The sequence below is a fragment of the Hyla sarda genome, chromosome 2 (assembly GCF_029499605.1).
Source record: "Hyla sarda isolate aHylSar1 chromosome 2, aHylSar1.hap1, whole genome shotgun sequence".
Lineage (NCBI taxonomy): Eukaryota > Metazoa > Chordata > Amphibia > Anura > Hylidae > Hyla > Hyla sarda.
This window is the reverse complement of record NC_079190.1, coordinates 122,105,181-122,126,156: the sequence shown is the minus strand read 5'-3', so window position 1 is coordinate 122,126,156 and position 20,976 is coordinate 122,105,181. Positions and strand designations below refer to the sequence as shown.

The window sequence follows — 20,976 nt, the reverse complement described above, 5'->3', positions numbered from 1 at the left end:
AAAACGCCACAATTTTGACTAAAAGAAAAATCGCCAGTGGCTCAATATGCTGCGATTTTGGAAAACCGCCAAGGAGCTGAAAAACACACAAAAAAAAAAAGAGTGAAAAAACGCCAAAAGGATAAAAAAAAAAAGCCAAAGTGAAAAACGCCAAGTGGAATAAGAATTTAGCGATTTCTCATAGCTTTACAGCTAACATCTGGCCACAGCGTTTTTGGCCAAAAAAAAGCCATGTGGCAGAATTGGCGTTTTTCTTGGCGTTTTTCCCTCCAAAAAAACAAATAGAATCTTAGCCTAATAAGTATGTGTGGTGCTGTTTAACTACCAATCATCTCTACTGATAAGTGGTAAAGGAGTTTTCCTTTAGTACCTGTCATTTCAGGTGCCTTTTCAGGGCAAGCTGTTCTGTGTGTCCATGAGGAACAGCCCTATTTCTGGCCATTATTTAACTCATACAGTATTCTTCAGAAGACTTCTGCTCTGCAGGCTTCCTCTCTAATTTGCAGTTCTCCTAAAGCTGGTGGCTGGAGCTCTCTCCTCCCTCCTCCATAGGCTTGTATTGCTTGTCTTGACAGCAATGTCCCTAAAAAGTACATGATGTCACTACAGCAGGCCAGGGGGGGCAGGCTGCTGTGTGCTTATTTTCTGTCAGACTCTCGGATCCCTGCACTTCCTTGTACATGCACGGATTTAAAGATAGGGAATGGCACTGTATTTAAAGACAGGGAATGTGCCATCCCTCACCTCCGGATGAAAAATCGAAAAGTGCATTGGGGTAAAGGGTGGGGGCTCCTCTCCTGAGCTATTATGCATGTTAAGCTCAGGTAAAGTATAGATCCTTCTCTTTGATGCTATTATAGTGTGAATATAACATGTACTTACATGGTTTATAGGAAATATATACAGAGGTGGGAGAACTGTTCATATATTTTTAGCTGATTTCTCGAGTTCCATTGGGTGATCCCCATCATCTCTTTGAGGTATTAGGTTTTTATGTGAGGGTTGTTTTCATGTATTGTATGGTGGTGGTGGTAACCTTCTCTGATGATTTCTATTTCTGGTGAATTAAGAGTTGTGAGACCAGTTGTAGGTTGTAATGATTTCAAAAGGGACTGGTTGCAATGCTATTTAGGCATAGCTGTGGGTAGTATTGGTTTTTGATATATCCACAGACCAGCAGGCTGGATGATGCTGGGTGGCCATTAAGATCAAAATGTGGGTCCTGCACTTATAAGACATTTGTGCTAAATCCTGTGGATATACCATAAATGACCCAGATTTGAATACCACTTTAACGGGAAAATAACAGCCTTTTCACCCTCACTAAAACCGATATACTGGATTATAGTGCGGGTGAACAGGATTAACAACAGTGGTCACTTACTTTAATCAATGTAGTTTAAGAATTATGCCCGTTTTGTCTTCTACTGCTATTGCACTGCTGTGCGCAATGAAGGCGGGGGGCTGGCTGGCCAAGCTTTTCTGCTCTCTTCCAAGCATAACGAGACAGCTACCTATGCCTGCACGCACTCTTATCGGAGAGCAGAGCACTCAGTCTTGACAGTCTCTCTCGTCCTAGTTTGGATTTGAATATTCATCACGGGGGGCGGGCAAGGCGGTAAATAATGATGATGCAGGGGAGCTCGGTGAGCCCGCTCCCCGCCTTTACTGCGCACAGCAATAGCAATAGAAGACAAAACAGGCATAACTCTGGAACTACTACAGTGACCACTGCTCCTTACCCATATTATAACCCAGTATATTAAGTTTAGTGCGGGTGAACAGGCCGTCAGTTTCTCTTTAGGCAAATATTGTTTTTGTGACATCTGCGACTAGTCTATTTTCCATAAATTAAAAAGAACTGGGACACCACCTTAGGCTGGAGATTTCATATATTGTGCCAGGGGTTGTATACACTTGACTGACAGATACGAAAAAGCGCAAAGTGAAGAAGGGAGAACAGGAACTCATCTAGATTTACTTATATGCATTTTTTGCCTAGGTCTGTGGTCTCCAAAGTGTGGCCCTCCAGTTGTTGCAAAACAGAAAACTTTCCAGCTGTCCGGGCACGCGGGGAGTTGTAGTTTTGCAACAACTGGACCATTTTTTGGAAACCACTGGTCTAGGTACTAAAATACAGTACTTTGCTATATAGGAGACTTCTGGTTAAACCTTCTCATTATCCGTTTCCTAAAAGAAGAGCAGCAGTGAAGTACAAGATGCTGTTTTGACAAGTGAAGTACTGTGCAGAAGAATATTCATGAGCACTTGTAGGTTTAATTATTTGGCTTTAAGGTCAGGCAGACAAGTCATCCAGAGATGTTGGGAGTTACGGTACAGTGAAGGAAATACCACGTTGCAATATTCGGCAATCAGGAAAGTTGAATTTTACAAGTTTAAATTCCCAGGGCTGATGAAGTTCTCGGCTGTGAAATTCATTGCGTAGCTGCAGAATTTAATCAATACCCAGCACACAGCTTCACTTCACTTAACCTGGAAGGAACAATTACTATTCAGAGTCAAATGCTTTGTCAGAAACATGTCCTCTGTCATTCAAACTTTCTTTTCCACTCGCTTTCCACATCAATGAAGGTTCCTTCCGCAGTGGCTACTTTGAAGCCTTCAAGAATGATATTCACATTCCTGTCACAAGGCACCGGCTCCTAGGAACGGATCCATTACATGTTAATGTTTTTATAATCCCAAAGCACTCGGTGGCAGGATGAATATTCCACAGGTTTAAATCATTCTTGGTGTGAAGACAAAGTCCCATGTGGCTTCCTTTAAAATCCGCAATACAGAATCGTCTCACAGCAGAGGAACACGTTTCACTTCCCTCTGCACTGCAACTATATTATATATATATATATATATATACACATACACATACACACACACACATCCAGTAGAGCAGCACTCCAAAACATAGAAGAATAGAGATAAGGTGCAAGCTGTATGGGAGCCCGGGTTAGAGGATCCACTTCACATAAATTTATATATATATATATATATATATATATATATATATATATATATATATATATACACACACACATACATACATACATAGTACCATCTGGCCTCTTATTTACTGACAGTCCAAAAAGATCACTTCAAGCAATTATAAAGAACTTTAAAATTGCCCAATGGGTGTAACCTGCTTTAACAGTTGGGTTAGGTCCTCTATGGTTGCAGATTCACCATGGAATTCATCACCTTGGCATAGCAGATTTTTTAAAAAGGTAACTGGCATTGCAATCAGCTTCCCCTGTACTATTGCCCTATATAACCAGGGAAGCATGGGTGATACTTTAAAGGGGAACTCTGGTACTTACCAACTTATCCCCTATCCACAGGATAGGGGACAAGTGTCTGATCGCGGGTCCAACCTGGGACCCCCCACGATCTCCCGCCCGGAGCCTCAGCTCTCCCCATGTATGAAGCAGTGGCAAACTTGTCCCATCATGCATCTCTATGGGAGAGCTGGAAATACAGCGCTCCTGTATCTCTGGCACTCCCATAAAGATGTACCAGAGTTCCCCTTTAATGGGAAAGTCAAAATCCTGAGGATCTGCAGCAAACTTCACCACTGAATATAACACCTTTTGGAAGAGGAAACGTGGTGCAGCTGCCCATAGCAACCAGATTGCTTCTTTAATCATTTAAGCAATTAAGAAGAAATCTGATTGGTTGCTATGGGCATCTGCTTCCCTTTTCCTCTGCATAGGCTTTGCCAAATCTCCCCCTTTAATTTTTTTTTTACCAATTTGCAGCAGACTTTCTGATGCAGCATTTACACCGCGTGTTACTATCCAAAAAGCCACTATGAATACAAACAAACCCTGACTCCCATTTGTCCGCTCGTGTCCACAGCAAGAAAGGAGGGAAAAGGAGTAGAGTAACATATGACTACCGAATCAGACTGTGATGGGTTCGTTTGTACCCAAGTGTTTGCGTATCAATGTACATATGCCTAATGCCAGGAGACTGCATCCATCATGACACATACATAAATGATAAAAGAATATCTGTCAGCACAAGCTGAATTGTTATCCGCACACTATTAGGCAATAAGATAAATGGACAGTCATAACATTGGAATCATTATGCATATGAAGGTTAAATACTTTATGCCACCGAGAATGGTACAAGAGATACTCGTAAGGGCTCTAAGATTACATAAACTTTTAAGAACAGTAAAATATCTAAATAACCTCCTCACTCACTCCAGACACTATGCAAAGTACCTACAAAACCGCAGCAATAATAATGTTATTTTATGTTCTAAGCAAAATAATTTTCTATTAACTTTCGGACAATTGTATTTTTATGCCTAGGCGAAGACTTTTGTTTTGAGAGGGTTATTGTTAATCTAAGGAAGTACCTGATCTATAAACAGTCGCTGCCATAATAAACAACTCTCCTCCATTTTATAGCCTGTGTGATTTGTAACATATTTATGAATCGCTTCATTTACCAAAAATTATTCCTAATTCCAAAAGAAAAATAAATTAAAGTCTTGGCCACTAGGCCACTGCTCCCTGCCTGTTAGGCTTAGCTCCTTTCTAGTAACACAGACACCAAGAGGGAACATGTGATGTGGGGGTGGGGCTTAGAAAGTGCTATGTGAAGGAGAAAAAAAAGAAGTCTGGACTGTGTACCAGCAAACTTGTCTGCCTTCTCTACAGAATCCATAGTGTGCATGAAAGGTAAACCAATGCTTCCCTTTTATGTCAGCAGCAGTTTAGTGCTTAGTGTAATCCCTTCCTTTCTGCTCACATAGCACTTGCATCCATCCACATGTCATCTATAGCATTGTACTGTAAATCATTCCCCAGCAGTCCAGAATGCTTTCACCAGCACTATATAATGACATAGAAAGAGCAGGTGCCGTGCTATACTGTGATTGGCCAGAAAAGTGAAGAAAAGAAAGATCTGTGTAGCAAAAAGCTCACTCCTTGAAGGAGACTAAAACAACAACTGTGTACTATAAGGTGACTCTAAGGGGCTTAGTAACAGCAGTGACAGCACTAAAATCACGTTTCCATCACTCTAAAGGGTTAATCTAACAAAACCAAGCATGTTTATAAAAAATCTTTTGAAACAACAGGTCCACTTTAAGTAAGAGGACTAAAAAGTCTAGACCTTTTTGTGGATCTCAAAGTTCAAATACTGCACTATATCCCCAGGCCCCAGACCCTGAGAAGACGCTTTGAGAACATACTTCAAAACAGGAATTGTTGGATTTTACAGGAATATGCTAAGTAGAGATGAGCGAACTTACAGTAAATTTGATTCGTCACGAACTTCTCGGCTCGGCGGTTGCTGACTTTTCCTGCATAAATTAGTTCAGCTTTCCGGTGCTCCGGTGGGCTGGAAAAGGTGGATACAGTCCTAGGAAAGAGTCTCCTAGGACTGTATCCACCTTTTCCAGCCCACGGGAGCACCGGAAAGCTGAACTAATTTATGCAGGAAAAGTCATCAACTGCCGAGCCGAGAAGTTCGTGACAAATCGAATCAAGTTCGCTCATCTCTAATGCTAAGAATAAAAAAAGAAACTACATTTATACAGTTAGATGTACTAAAGATATCATAGGTGTAAGATTGGAATAGCTGTCTGTTGTGTCACAATTCAGATATTGCTGCAGATATAAAGGCATGTGTGTATGTATACAAATGATAAAAGATGGGGGAGCATTTATAATCGTATCCCCCAGCAGGCAGGGCTATCGCTCATGGCTGGGTAAAACAACCGCTGGACATATTACTGACAGAGACTGCAAGAGAAGAAAAACAGTAATAGAAAGAATCTTGGGATCATTTATCAATTTTACAATGGAGCTGCGTTGGACATTGTGGTGATGCAATAGGTTAGTGCAGTGACATTGACAGCCATTGTCTTCTATTATTTTCATGATATCTAACCACACGGAAAAGCATCACAATGAACGTTACAAGCTACATTCAAAAATGTATTCAAGGAAGTGGGAACAACTGTGCAGATGAAATGGAATAACTGAGCCTCACGTATGGAAAAAGTATACAAGGGGTCTAGCAAATGATTAACAAGGATGTCTAAGTTGTAGAATTTAATAAGCAGAGAAGAATCTCAAGTCATCTAAATGGAATGGGTCACCTTGATTTTTATGTTACTTATTAAAACCAAATATCTGTTTTCTATACAAGATTATGGGGCAGCTTTCCTACCTGAACTGCTGCTTTGTTAGTCATAATTCACAGATATGCTTTACAGCAGCCACATTAGCATAGGAACCTGTAGTTTGGAGATTAGACCTATGTAAAGTGACCAAAGAGTTGTGTGCACATGCTCTGTGACCTGTGCCAAGGGAGAGGAAGTAGGCAAGCTTTCCCACCTTTTCTTAGTGGAGGATCCGGTGTTCTCTGCTTTATTATAGATGTGTTTGTAGCCTGTTGCTGTAACCCTGCCACCTCACATGAACACATGAAAAAGCAACAAAAAGCATACCAGGTCACTAAAAAGAATTATATATATAAATAATGGAGGAAAACAGAGCACATCCAATCCAAGTAAGGTAGTTCAGCGGCGCACACAGAGTCCAGACCTTGGTCAAGGGTCCATATGAAAATAGAAAAAAATATCCGCAGCATACATGTATTAATGAAAAAATCAAACGGTGGTTTATTCCATCAAAGAAACATGAGTGTTATAGAACCAGTTATATAGAAGCAGTCCTATAAAACTCATGTTTCTTTGATGGAATAAACCACCGTTTGATTTTTTTCATTAATACATGTATGCTGCGGATATTTTTTTCTATTTTCATATGGACCCTTGACCAAGGTCTGGACTCTGTGTGCACCACTGAACTACCTTGGATTGGATGTGTTCCGTTTTACTCCATTATTTTTATATATAATTCTTTTTAGTGACCTGGTATGCTTTTTGTTGCTTTTTCATGTGTTCATGTGAGGTGGCAGGGTTACAGCAACAGGCTACAAACACATGTGTGCTGCGGATATTTATATACATATATATATATATATATATATATACACACACACATATACACACAGTATATATATATATATATATATATATATATATATATATATATATTAAAAAGTTTATTTAAACAATAGTTGTTTTTTTTTTTAATGTAATCATTGCACGTTTGTTTCTTTTCTGCTCACATAGCACCTTGCAAACCCAGTGAATCAATAATCCCCCATATACCCAACTGCACTCCCCCCTGCTACATACCATATATAGTACTGTACTGGAAATATTCTCCCAGCACAGTGCCAGCCTGTTTGGACAAGGGCACTTTTTTAAAAACTAACTAGGTTATGGCATTGAAACGAGAGGAAAACTTTTTTTTTTTTTTAAATCAACTGGTGCCAGGAAGTTAAACATTTGTAAATTACTTCTATTAAAAAATCTTTCCAGTACTTTTTAGGATCTGTATACTACAGAGGAAATTGTTTTCTTTTTGGAACACAGAGCTTCCTGCTGTCATCATGACCACAGTGCTCTCTGCTGACCTCTCTGTCCATTTTAGGAACTGTCCAGAGCAGCATATGTTTGCTATGGTTGATTTTCTCCTACTCTGGACAGAGATGTCAGCAGAGAGCACTGTGGTCATGATGTCAAGTACTGGAAGGATTAAGATTTTTTTTTTTAATAAAAGTAATTTACAAATCTGTTTAACTTTCTGGCACCAGTTGATTTAAACAAAAAAAAAAAAAGTTTTCCACTGGAGTACCCCTTTAAGGCAAAGGAATAGAGAAGGGATAGCGAAGTAAGGCAAAGGAAGTTCAGGTGTAAGTACTGCTGGCAAAACAGGCCATTTCTGGTCCTGCCCTCTGAAATGGAGAGACTGTTCATACACTACTATTTAATTTAAATAATATTTTCCTACATTGCTTCTGATCTTCTTCCTGACTTACCTCAACCCCCCCCCCCTTGTTCTTGTGTTTAGTTCCTTATTACTAACACTTTCTCAAACTCTAAACTTTTATCATAAGGTTTCAGTCATGTCCCTTTTCCCTTTTTGTGCAGACTATACAGATTTAACTCTTTAAGCCTTTTCTGATATGTTTTACACTAAAGATCTATCACCATTTTTGTAGCCTGTTCTATGAAATATTTCATCTGTATGTACTATAAGACCCAAGCATAAATGTCTAGATGCATCTTATGTTTTAGTTATATACAATGGGGTAGGGGAGGGAATATACATTACTCATAAGAAGAATGCATATCATTTCTGCGGCCAGGACCCATAATCCATTTACACACTTTCCCACTAACTTGCACATTGTCAAACACATGTATGCCTTATTTCTCTACAGGGAATTATAAGGCAATTAAAAGACAATTATGATTTTTTATGGTAGTAAATGAGCATATGGCTATTGTTTGGTATAATGAGAGACATTTCCCTAATTTTTTATAAAACATTGTCAAAATATTTTGAAAATAGAATTTTTTTTTGTCTTTTTCTTAACATGAGAGCAAGCATACAGTGAACAGAGAATACCCAAACAACGCTATAGGTAAAAAGATAAAAAGTGACACTTTAATGTCTCCGAGGAAATACAGTTTTATTATTTTTCAACCAGGCAGGAAGGTGTGTGAAATTGTATCAGCTGTGAAATATACAAATTGACAGTACTTTTTGGTAATCGAAACACTTTCAGTGAACGGTGTGTCTGAGGTTCAGATACAGTGTTTATCAACATCATTCATCTGTGCTGTCTTGTATTATAAAAACATTGTACAGTCTTATGAATATGATTAAATCCTGCATCTGCAATACGACTTTTACCCAAAAGAGAATTAATCACAATACTGATGTTCAAGTTGTGATTTCTGACATTCAATTTCTGAGCCGCTTCACTTTATGCTTTCCTCTCCCCCATTCCTTCCATATATTAAAGGGGTATTCCAGGCAGAAACTTTTTTTTTATATATCAACTGGCTCCGGAAAGTTAAACAGATTTGTAAATGACTTCTATTAAAAAATCTTAATCCTTCCAATAGTTATTAGCTTCTGAAGTTGAGTTGTTGTTTTCTGTCTAACTGCTCTCTGATGACTCATGTCCCGGGAGTTGTGCAGTTCCTATGGGGATATTTTCCCATCATGCACAGCTCCCAGGACGTGACATCATCATTGAGCAGTTAGACAGAAAACATCAGAAGCTAATAACTATTGGAAGGATTAAGATTTTTAATAGAAGTAATTTACAAATCTGTTTAACTTTCCGGAGCCAGGTGATATATAAAAAAAAAGTTTTTGCCTGGATAACCCCTTTAACTAAAGAGATGGAGCATTTCCCCTTCTCAATACACAATGCAGTGCCCGGCACTCGGTAGGAGCAGTACGGTTGTCATATACACAGTGTTCCTTCTGTCTGACAATTTTTCAAGCCTGTTTAATATGGTTGTCTTTCATTGCAGTCAGTTCTGAAAACTGAATTAATATAAAGTGTCATACTATAGAAACATCTCCCAATCTTGTGCATTTCACGTTACAATTATATGCAGCTACTAGATGAGCGGGAAGATAATTTGCTTTGTGACACATCTAAAGAACTACCTTAAAGGGGTATTCCAGGAAAAAAATGTTTTTTTATATATGTATATCAACTGGCTCCAGAAAGTTAAACAGATTTGTAAATTACTTATATTAAAAAATCTTAATCCTTTCAATAATTAGCAGCTGCTGCAGTTGAGTTGTTGTTTTCTGTCTGGCAACAGTGCTCTCTGCTTCTCTGCTGACATCTCTGCTTGTCTCGGGAACTGCATGGAGTAGTAGAGGTTTGCTATGGAGATTTGCTTCTAAACTGGGCGGTTCCCGGGACACGTATCATCAGAGAGTACTTAGACAGAACAGAACTCAACTTCATCTGCTCATAAGTACTGAAAGGATTAAGATTTTTTTAATAGAAGTAATTTACAAATCTGTTTAACTTTCTGGAGCCAGTTGATATATAAAAAAAAGTTTTTTCCTGGATGACCCCTTTAAAGGGGTAGTCCAGTGTAGAACAACTTTTCCCCTATCCTAAGGATAGGGGATAAGTTTCAGATCGTGTAGGGTCTGACCGCTGGGGCCCCCAGTGATCTCCTGTATGGGGCCACGGATCGCTGGCCAGAGAGCACATGCCGACCGCCGCACAAAGCGGCGGCTGACACGCCCCCTCAATAAAGCGCTATGGCAGAGCCGGAGATTGCCTTCGGCAATCTCCGGGTCTGCCATAGCGCTGTATTGAGGGGGCGTGTCGGCCGCCGCTTCTGAAGGAAATTTCCGGCTCTGCCATAGTGCTGTATTGAGGGGTCGTGTCCGCCGCCGAGCGGGGGCCCTGTACAGGAGATTGCGGGGAGCCCCAGCGGTCAGCCTCCCCGCAATCTGAAACTTATCCCCTATCCTTAGGATAGGGGATACGTTGTTCTACACTGGACTACTCCTTTAAGGTGGATTCATCTTTCGTGATACAGGTATAATCTAGGTAAGGTTCTCTCACCTGATAATCTTTAAAATACACTTTGGGGTTATAGGTGTTTTATATTGTTCTTATAAGTCAGTTAGGAGTATATAAAGCTAAAACATTCTTGTCATAAATAATAGATATGTGTGAAAATAGGTTAAATCTATGATCTTGAGCCCTATCTATATAGAGAGCTGAAACCCCATGTCACTGTTTAGTGATTTCTGTTACTAAAATCAATGGCTGTATTCATAGGATAGGGTATATTGCCTGATATCAGGAAGTCTGGATATCTGTACATACAGTGCTGGGCAGTCTTTGGAGGCACCATAGAAAACAAATGGAGTAGCAGCCATGCTAGTGCACTACTGCTCCATTTTGATGGGAGAAGTGGTTCCCATTCTTGAGAATGTGAAGGAGTCCTAATGGTCAGCACCCCCCCCCCCCCCCTTGTTCAAACAGTTATTTTATATCCTGTGGTTGGACAACCCCTTTAAGTTTAAATGTTGTTTTTTCTCCACTAGCAGTTTTTTTTTTCCAAACCATTAAATACATCAGTATCTCCCAATAAACATATACCTAACAATCAAAAGAATGACTGCTTTATAAAACTTATCAGGCAGCATTCATTTTCAGGAGTTATTATGAGAGTGTAAGACTGGTCAAAAGTGAGTGTTGACCCTGTAGTTATCACCTGAAGCACTTTAAAGGGGTACTCCCTTGAAAGGGGTTCAAATCAACAGTTGCCAGAAAATTAAACAGATTTGTAAATTACTTCTATGTAAACATCTTAATCCTACCAGTACTTATCAGCTGCTGTACGCTCCAGAGGAAGTGAAGTAGTTATTTTTTGTCTGACCACAGTGCTCTCTGCTGACACCTCTGTTCAGGTCAGGAACTGTCAAGAACAGGAGAGGTTTGCTATGGGGATTTGCTCCTACTCTGTCTAAGTTTCTGGCACCATTTGATGTGAAAATATATTTTTCCTCCAGAGTACTCCTTTAAGCTTGGTGACCACAGTAAAGTTCTTAGTGCTTGGCAGTTCTCCCTTAGAGACATATACAGGAATAACAGTTGTGAAATTGAGCTTGTAATTCAGTCCAGCAAAATCTCTCTTCTTGGCCACAGTTTGGAGTCAGGAGCACAGCAGTACCCAGTCTTTGCTCTAACCCTCAAAGACCAAGTACTAGGCCCCAGGACCAAGTGCACATTATGAAACATTCTATCAAGCTCTTCCAGATGAGACTGCTTGAGGGTTAACACTGATGGTCTCTTCACTGTTTACTCTGGTGCTACTGATAACACAGATGGTGCTTGTCTATCCCCTGCTCTAATAGCCCTCCAGCCACCTGACCTCTCTCAAATACTGGGTAGGAGTTGTCACTTCCTCCGTTCTGTCACTGATGGGAATAGCGCAGAATGCTTCTTTCCATGGCCCAAACACTAGTCTCAAAGCTACTGCTCTCTCTCAGCCCAGCTCTACACTCTCATCTGTTCGCTTGTCTCACACTCCACTGCACAACAACAGGCCAGGAACACCGACGTCTCTCTCACAACTTGCAAGCTGTACTCCAAGCCATTAACACCCTACTCAGGGGACTGTCACATGATCTGCATACACCAATCACAGTCATGCAGCAGAGTTTTGTATGAAACATTTTTTAAGGAGAACATTGGTTTCATGTACAGTTTACTGGCACCCTATTTCTAATTTATCAATTGCTAACAAAAAATACATTCTTCCTTCCAACAATATAGTAAAATATTGCATAAAATATTCCAAAAAAACAAGGGGGGAGATTTATCAAAACCTGTGGACAGGCAAAGTTGCCCAGTTGCCCATAGCAACCAATCAGCTCACTTCTTTCATTTTTCACAGGCCTTGTTAAGAATGAAAGAAGCGAGCTGATTGGTTGCTATGGGCAACTGGGCAACTTTGCCTGTCCACAGGTTTTGATCAATCTCCCCCAAGGAGTTTATCTCAAAGAGGGTCCGTGGCCAATACCAACATTTTTTGTCATTAAATAGCTTAGGGTACCCTGATGTCACATCTTTTTACAGTTTCTTGATACGCCCATCCCTTTCTGAGATATGAGGGTTTATAATGTCTGACAATTTAGGGCATCGGTCAGATGGGCGTGGACTTTAATAATGGGAGTGACCATCAGGTGACGGGTGGGATTATACAGTCAGATGATGTGAATGTTGTACATTGAGGGGCATGACTGCCTAATACACACCCGCTGACTATATAACCCTGCCCATCACATGATATCCACTCCAATTATTAAAATTAGGTTCATGCAAGAAATCATAAAAAGATGTGTGATCAGGGTACCCTGAGCTATTTTATTGCGGTTGGCCACACGTCCTCTTTGAGGAAAAGGAAAGTCAGTAAAGTCAGTATAAACATGGATCCTTTAAAGGGGTATTCCAGGATTTTTTTATTTGACTATGCTACAGTGGCTGTAATATAATGTCTGTACCTGTGTGTGACGGTTTTCTAACAATTCTTATGTGATTTTCACCCCAATATTTATTTTTAACAGCATACAAAATTACTTGTGCCTCAGGATTTCCCAGGTTGCAGTGCATCAAGACCTGACATCACTAGTCAGGTGATCAGAGGGAGTCTGTCCTGCTTCAATGGGTGGAGCAACCGCTGGGTGGGAGAGAGATCATTTTGCAACAGCTGTAGGCACCACAATTGGAAAACAATGGTGTATCAATGGGTGGGGTGGCTGATGTGTGGGAGGGAGGAAAGTTACCTCATACTTACAAACTATGGAACTATGGAATGTGTAGTTTAGAGAACGAAATTCAACAGGAAATACCCAGTTCTGGCAGGTACGTACTACTAAAATCACCTTATGGTGGATAACCGCTTTAACCCCAACAATATCACATTAGAGGCCTATCCTATCTAACCCACAAATCTTCAGTAGTTATGCAACATGGAAATATGCAATATAGAAAGCGTTGAACAGAATTTTTAAACCATTTGTAATCGTAATATTGTTTCACTTAAACTTGATATTATGACAGATATTTCTGTAGTGTAGTGTTTCCCAATCAGTGTGCTGCCAGCTGTTGTAAAATTACGACTCCCAGCATGCCCGGACAGCCAAAGGCTGTCCGGGCATGCTAGAAGTTGTAGTTTTGCAACAGCTGGAGGCGCACTGGTTGGGAAGTACTGCTCTATGGATATATGAGTGGTACCAAGGAGAAGGTCCCAACCATGCCCAATCGTGCTCGATAATATATCCTGCATTGTAAAAAGCAGGCAGCCAACAGCATGTGCACCATTAGGCACAAGCCAAGGAAACATTTCTGCACTAAAGATCTGCAACCTGTCGCGAAATTCGATGCAGCAGCTATTCCTTCTACTGAACCCGTCTATATAGGCACACGCATATGCCCATTAGAAGGAGTCCACACCTCCGATTTGGTTTTTCCCAGCATGAAGCTGCTCAGCCTTGTGATCATTACAGTGGAGAAAAACATTACTGTGAGAAAGCATCGAGCATGACCTTATTATACACTTTCCAGACAGAATCAAATTATGCACAGGCAAAAAAGGTCAGGGTCTGTCTTTAAATATTGATGGAACAACGCTGTATCTCCTATTTGGTATTTAAGTATTAAAATGCAACCAGGCACGTTCTTCTGCAATGTCCGTTCTACATACACAATACGTATTGATATACATAAACACTGATCATGCATATGTAGAGGATATAAATATATATATATATATATATAAAAAAAACATATGCAGAATATATATATATATATATATATATATTACATATAATAAAAAAATTATATATAATAAAATATATATATATATATAATTAAATAAACTATATAAAGTAATAAAAAAAATTATATATATATATATACACATACACACACACATTATATATATATATATATATATATATATATATATATATATATATATCTTTCTATCCCTCTCCATCTACCTATATCTATCTGTCTCTATCTCTATCCCTCCCTCTCTATCTATCCCTCTCTCTGTCTCTATCTCTCCCTCTCTCTCTCTCTATCCATCCCTCTCTATCTATCCCTCTCTCTCTCTCTATCCATCCCTCTCTCTCTCTCTATCCATCCCTCTCTATCTATCCCTCTCTCTCTCTCTATCTATCTCTCTCTCTCTCTCTCTCTATATATATATATATATCTCTGTCTCTATCCCTCTCTCTCTATAACTATCCCTCTCTCTCTATCTATCTATCCCTCTCTATCACTCTCTATATCTCTCTCTCTATCTATCCCTCTCTCTGTCTCTCTCTCTATATCTCTATCCCCCTCTCTCTGTCTCTCTCTATGTATCTCTATCCCTCTCTCTCTCTCTCTCTCTCTCTCTATGTCTCTATCCCTCTCTATCGCTATCCCTCTCTCTCTCTCTCTCTCTATATATATATATCTGTCTCTATCTCTATTCCTCTCTCTCCCTCTATCTCTCCCTCTCTCTCTATATCTCTCTATCTCTATATATCCCTCTCTCTGTCTCTCTCTATGTCTATCTCTATCCCTCTCTCTCTCTCTCTCTCTCTATGTCTATCTCTATCCCTCTCTCTCTCTATATATATATATATATATATATATATATATATATATATATCTGTGTCTATCTCTATCCCCCTCTCTCTCTCTATATATATATATATCTCTGTCTCTCTCTATATATCTCTATCCCCCCCCTCTCTCTCTATCTATCTATCCCTCTCTCTCTATCTATATCTATCCCCCCCTCTCTCTCTATCTATCTATCCCTCTCTCTCTATCTATCTATCCCTCTCTCTCTATCTCTATCTATCCCTCTCTCTGTCTCTCTATCTATGTCTCTCTATCTCTATATCCCCCCTCTCTCTCTCTCTCTCTCTCTCTCTCTCTATATCTATATCTATATATCTGTCTCTATCTCTCTCTATATATATATATATATATATATACACACACATATACAGTGTGAATGGGCGAGAGATTGTTTACCGAAGCTCAGTACATTTCATCCCCAGGGATAGAACTTAATTTGGAAGTCGCTGTACCAAGTCACCTAATGAATATACAGTGTGAAACAGAATCCTCTTGTAATGTTTTGTAGACTGTTCCACCACTATTTATGTTCCACAACCTTAAAATAAAATCACCATCCAAACAATAACTTTACAAATAAGAAAAGAAGTCAACATACATAACTCTGAAGCGCCAAATGACTGTTAATTAAGAAAATAATGTGTGTTTTTCAGTGGAAGGCGTGGGGTTTATTTTAATCCCCTGTTATCTGGTTGTGCTTTCACGCCAGCATACAAAGCTCAATGCTCCAGCTCCTGGCAGGAGGTTTCAGCCAATGGCCGTGTTTTTCTTCTGCCAGCATGCATAGAAATGTGACTATAAAAGGCTAATCACCTTCCCCATATCCTTCCCTTCTCAGCAGCCGAGCGTCTTCCCTCTCCACAAGTCTGGGGATACAGATTGTTTCTCATAACATTGTGCCCTGAAGAATTGTGGCTGACTCACTGGGCTGTGTTACAGCGGGTGCCGTTTATTATATCATACAGAAAGAAAGAAAATGTCACTTTGCAGAGTCTGATCCACTTATGTGAGGAACTAGATTAGGACGATCAATCTGTAGAGGAGAGCTCTTACCTGAAACTAGCTGCTGGCCAGCAAGTCCTACAGGGACCATCCCCAGATTATTCATAGCGGTAGCCCAAGCCGTCGGGTCTGTTACAGACATGGTAAGGTGTGTGGCATCGATAGCTATACTTCCCAGAGCATCAGCTGCTGCAGACAGGAAGAGAAGACACAAAAGACATAACTGGCACTTGACAGACTATAGAGAAATCTTTTTTGGCAAAGCAAATGTTTAATGTACACTGGGTCTTTTCGTTATAATGCACGCTGGTGAGATTACTAAACAACGTGCATGGGCAAAGTCAGATGTGAGCAGTGTGTAACAGAACACGAGAAGATGTTCCCCAGCTGAAAAGCAAATCCTGCAAATCTAGTGATGTAAAAGTATGGAAAATTGGCATGTATTACTGCATGACTACGCACATTTACCTTTGAGGGCTACTGGGAAATCCCTGTGGAAAATATTACAGCGGCCATGTTACTTGTCATTCATCTTTCCCAGAAACATTTTTTTTATTGGTACTGTTTACTTAAAGGGCACAGTATATACAAAATATTTACAGAACATATAATAAACACTAAAGAAAAGCACAATAAACATGAGCTAACTGAGTGAGTAAAGGAGTGAAGGCCCTGCCCACAAGGATTCACAATCTACAGGGAAAGAAGGAAGGAGACAGAAGGTTAAGGACAATTTATATTGTATTTATGAGGTCCATCACAGGTATTTGTCGGCTTCCTGCTAGGAATGAGATGCCAACGTCAGTTGTGGCATACAACAGTGGATGCCATTCTTTTCAATGGGCCAAACTGAGTCACCTAGCAACTGCTCATGCCGATATCCACTACAGTGACCCCTTGACCTACGATGGCCCCGACATACGATCATTTCAACATGCGATGGCCTCTCAGAGGCAACCGCATGTTTAAGGCAGCATCAACATACAATGCTTTTGTATGTCGGGGCCATCGCACAAACGGCTATCCGGCAGCGCAGACTGCTTCAGCTGCCACCGGATAGCCATTTACGGTGCCCCGTGTGGTCCACTGACGGTCACTTACCTGTCCTCGGGGCTCCGGCGTCTCCTCTTCGGGATCCCCTGCATCGTCGGCGCTCTCCATCGTCGTCATCACGTCGCTGCGCACGCCGTCCCGTCATCCAATAGGAGCGGCGTGCGTAGCGACGTGATGGCGGTGACGGAGAGCGAAGATGCCGGGGAAGCAGAGGCCTTGCCAGCGTCGGGGACACCCTGGGGACGCGGCAACAGCGATGGACGGCAACATCCAGGGTAGAGGATGACGGTCCGGAGCGTCTAACAGTGGTCTTCAACCTGCGGACCTCCAGATGTTGCAAAACTACAACTCCCAGCATGCCTGGACAGCCGTTGGCTGTCCGGGCATGCTGGGTGTTGTAGTTTTGCAACATCTGGAGGTCCGCAGGTTGTAGACCACTGTCCTATACTTTACATTGCCCGGATCCCTCAACATGCAATGGTTTCAACAAACGATGGTCCATTTGGAACGCATTATCATCGTATGTTGAGGGACCACTGTATATGCTACTATAACGGGGCTTAGCGCAGCAGACCATGTAGTATGGCCTTATGTTTGGGGTGGGGTGTTCTAACCTTATGTTGGGTGTAACAGCTAGCATGGTGCACTACATGTTACTGGCATCTCAAACAAGCCTTATCCGTGTGCAATTAGAACACAAAATTGGGTGGGGTTTAGTGTAAAAAGGGGGCGGGGACTCTGCGGCCTGGCGGATTTACTATAGTTGAAATCTACAGTAGTGGGTGGCAGATTTACCATAGTTCACACCAGTAACTAGAGTGAACTATAGTAGACATCTATCCCCCTAAAGGTACAACCATCTATGGTCATTATGTGGTTACATTTGCATTTTCTGCACCTAAATTTATAACAGAAAATCCTAAGTCTGCACAAGTTTGTGTGGATTTTCCTCTAAAATCTTTGCTACAGAAATGGTGTGGCTTGTCCGTTACATGGGGCCACTCTCTATATAGCCACCCCCTCAGGAATAGTAAGTGTGTGACCAGTTGTTCATCAGAATTTTGCACCTGTTTGACCTCCCTCATATAGCACTTCGACTTGGCGGCATCTTTTTTTATTTTTGTTTTTTGTTGTTTTTTACCTGCCCATGTTTGCACAGCCTTTTTCTGTAATTTTGGTTTAATTTTTATGCCAAACAACCTGCATAAAGCCAGCGAGTTATAGGCTTGTTTTTAGTCATAAATTCACAGGATTTTAATATAAAATGTGTTGCTATGGTCTACAGGATATGTCTTTAAAGCCAGGTACCGATAAAGGCGTTAGGGCTGTATGACAAAGGCACGAACAAAAGAAAATGATTTCCTTTACAGAATATACAAATGTGTTCCACACCGATTACTAAGAACAGTTGACTTTGCCCATCAACACGTCAGACACAGACACATCCCCATGTTAGCTTTTTAAGTGTCCTTTCAATCCAAAAAGAAAAAGGCAAATTTGTAGGTAGCAAAAGCAAACTGCGATCATGTGGAACTTCACAAGCGTTTGATTGAACTAATTTTTTTAAACCGGCTCAGATCACAGACAAGCAAGAGACTACAGAAATGCATCTTGGGGAAAAACAAACCTGAGCTACACATTTTATAGTGTTGCAAGCGTTTTTATGCATTTTGAGATGTGTGTTCAGACTTGTCAAAAAATAGCTATCCTAAAACGTATTAATAACATTTCATCCACACCATAGGGCCCTCAGAAAGTAACAATCCCCGTGCCTTTGTATTACTTGTTTACAGTCAGTTGGACATATTCTGATACATTTTTAATGTTGGTGTTCCTGTTTACATCTCAGAAGAAAGTAGATTTTAGGCTCTTTTGATACAATGTCCTGCAGTGTCTATCAAAGATATCTGTCAGGGAGATTCATATGTCCAACAGACGCTTAGAGCCATAGATCATACAGAAGTTCCATTGGTAAAAAAAAGTATATCACACACTGAATGCCTCTCTATGGGAGAACACATATAGGCCAAGAGGTCAAGCTTTTGGTTCCCTTTTGAAGGCCAATAGATATGGTTACCGTGGCAGATATTTCTCTGCAGATATGGTAAACTGACATGGTGGGTAAAAAACCTTAAAAGGGAACCAGTCACTACATAAATGGATTCCAACCAGCGGGCATCATGTTACAGCAGAGGAGGAGCTGAGCAGATGGATATAAAGTTTTGTGGGAAATATTAAGGATTACTTGTCATTTATTCATGTAAACCTCATTTTAGGCAAAGTAGTCAAGAGGGTGGTCCTACTAAGTGATTGACAACTTACAATATGTACATTTACATAGATCGCTGTCAATCACAGAGTAGGACCACCCTCTTAACTAGATAGCCTAGAATGAGGTTTATATAAATACATTAAATATAACTTAACATGACGACTGCAAATTCATCTGCATTTTAAGGTTCCCTGCACATGTTATACTGCCATAAGTCAGAAGATATAAAAGCACTTCCCTTCCACATGTGTAGTTGTCCTTTTCTAAAATCCCTATTTTAAGGTGCCCATACACCTTCAATACCTGTCAGCTATTTCCCCAAATCCTCCCTTACACAGAAACATTTGGCTCGGCAGCAGCTTTTCTGCCCCGAAAACAAAAAAGGGTCAGGCAACTGAAATCCAACATACATGATTTTTGTCTTCACAACATCAAAGGGGTACTCCGTTGCTAGACATCTTTTGTCTTATCCAAAGAATAGGGGATAAAAGATGTCTGATCCCGAGGTCCGGCTGCTGGGACCTGGTGTTCTGAACATTATGTTCAGAACGCTGGGTTTGGGCAGTGATTGTCATGACGTCATGCCACATACCCTCGTGACATCACACCACACCCCCCTCCATTCATGTCTATGGGAGGTAGCAGCAGGACCCCCGTGATCAGACATCTTATCCCCTATCCTTTGGATAGTGGATAAGATGTCTAGCAATGGAGTATCCCCTTTGAGGGAAAAGTCAGGAGGGCAGCATACACATTAAATATTTGTCCTGATTAACTGGCACATGCCATATCAGCATATAACACCATACATGATTCTGTGAATGACATCATATGGCTGAATTTAGGATCGCATGTATCCCCAAGTAGCAGAGCTCTCACCCCTCCTGTTTGAATATTTAGCAAGTAATATTGTAATGTCTGATTATTATGAATAATATATTATTTTTAAGAATAATAATAATAACATTAATAATAATTAATATTAAAACCATGCCAATAATAAGGACACTCGTATGAAAATTAGATGTAATGTTATATTATAGATAGATCCTATACAATATGCCATTACACAGCAATGATGTCGCTGGTGTTTGGACATGATGGTTTCTACACAGGAACCCCGATCTCGAAGCTCCTCCTAACGCTAAGTGTCACATATATTTAAAGAATTATAGAATTGTAAGACGCAGCTTGATTTCTTACCTGTAGCCATTGTTTTCGCAGGGTCCTTCTGCAGCTGTTCAGTGCTTTCAACTATGGATACAGCTCTTAATGCATTGTTATCACTTTGGAGACATGAAAGCCTTTCTGTTAATTGAAGAGTCCACCAGCAATCCTTTAAGTTCTAAATGGAGAGAAAAAAAAAGTAGAAAAAAATTGAGAAATGAAGCACCAAAATGTGCAAAGTGCTAAACTGTCTGTCTGAAAGGACAAAAAAAGAGATGGCTGAGTCATCCGATGCATGAGAAGTCACAACAGTGATACATCCGATGCATGAGAAGTCACAACAGTGATACATACGATGCATGAGAAGTCACAACAGTGATACATACGGT

At 40.4% G+C, this 20,976-nt stretch overlaps 1 protein-coding gene across 2 annotated transcripts in view; it reads right to left on the bottom strand.

Moving 5' to 3' along the window:
* ENOX1 (ecto-NOX disulfide-thiol exchanger 1) overlaps positions 1-20,761 on the bottom strand; it is a 220,610-nt gene extending 199,849 nt beyond the window's left edge. Inside the window, exons 1-2 of one of the 2 annotated variants that reach the window (XM_056555436.1) lie at positions 20,624-20,761; positions 16,147-16,284 (exon numbers count right to left, since the gene is read on the bottom strand). In XM_056555436.1, coding sequence (XP_056411411.1) covers positions 16,147-16,284; positions 20,624-20,633 — 148 coding nt within the window. In that variant the 5' untranslated portion in view covers positions 20,634-20,761. The remainder of the gene's footprint in view (positions 1-16,146; positions 16,285-20,623) is intronic. The other variant, XM_056555435.1, reaches the window with a different exon arrangement.
* Positions 20,762-20,976: the final 215 nt, after the last annotated feature.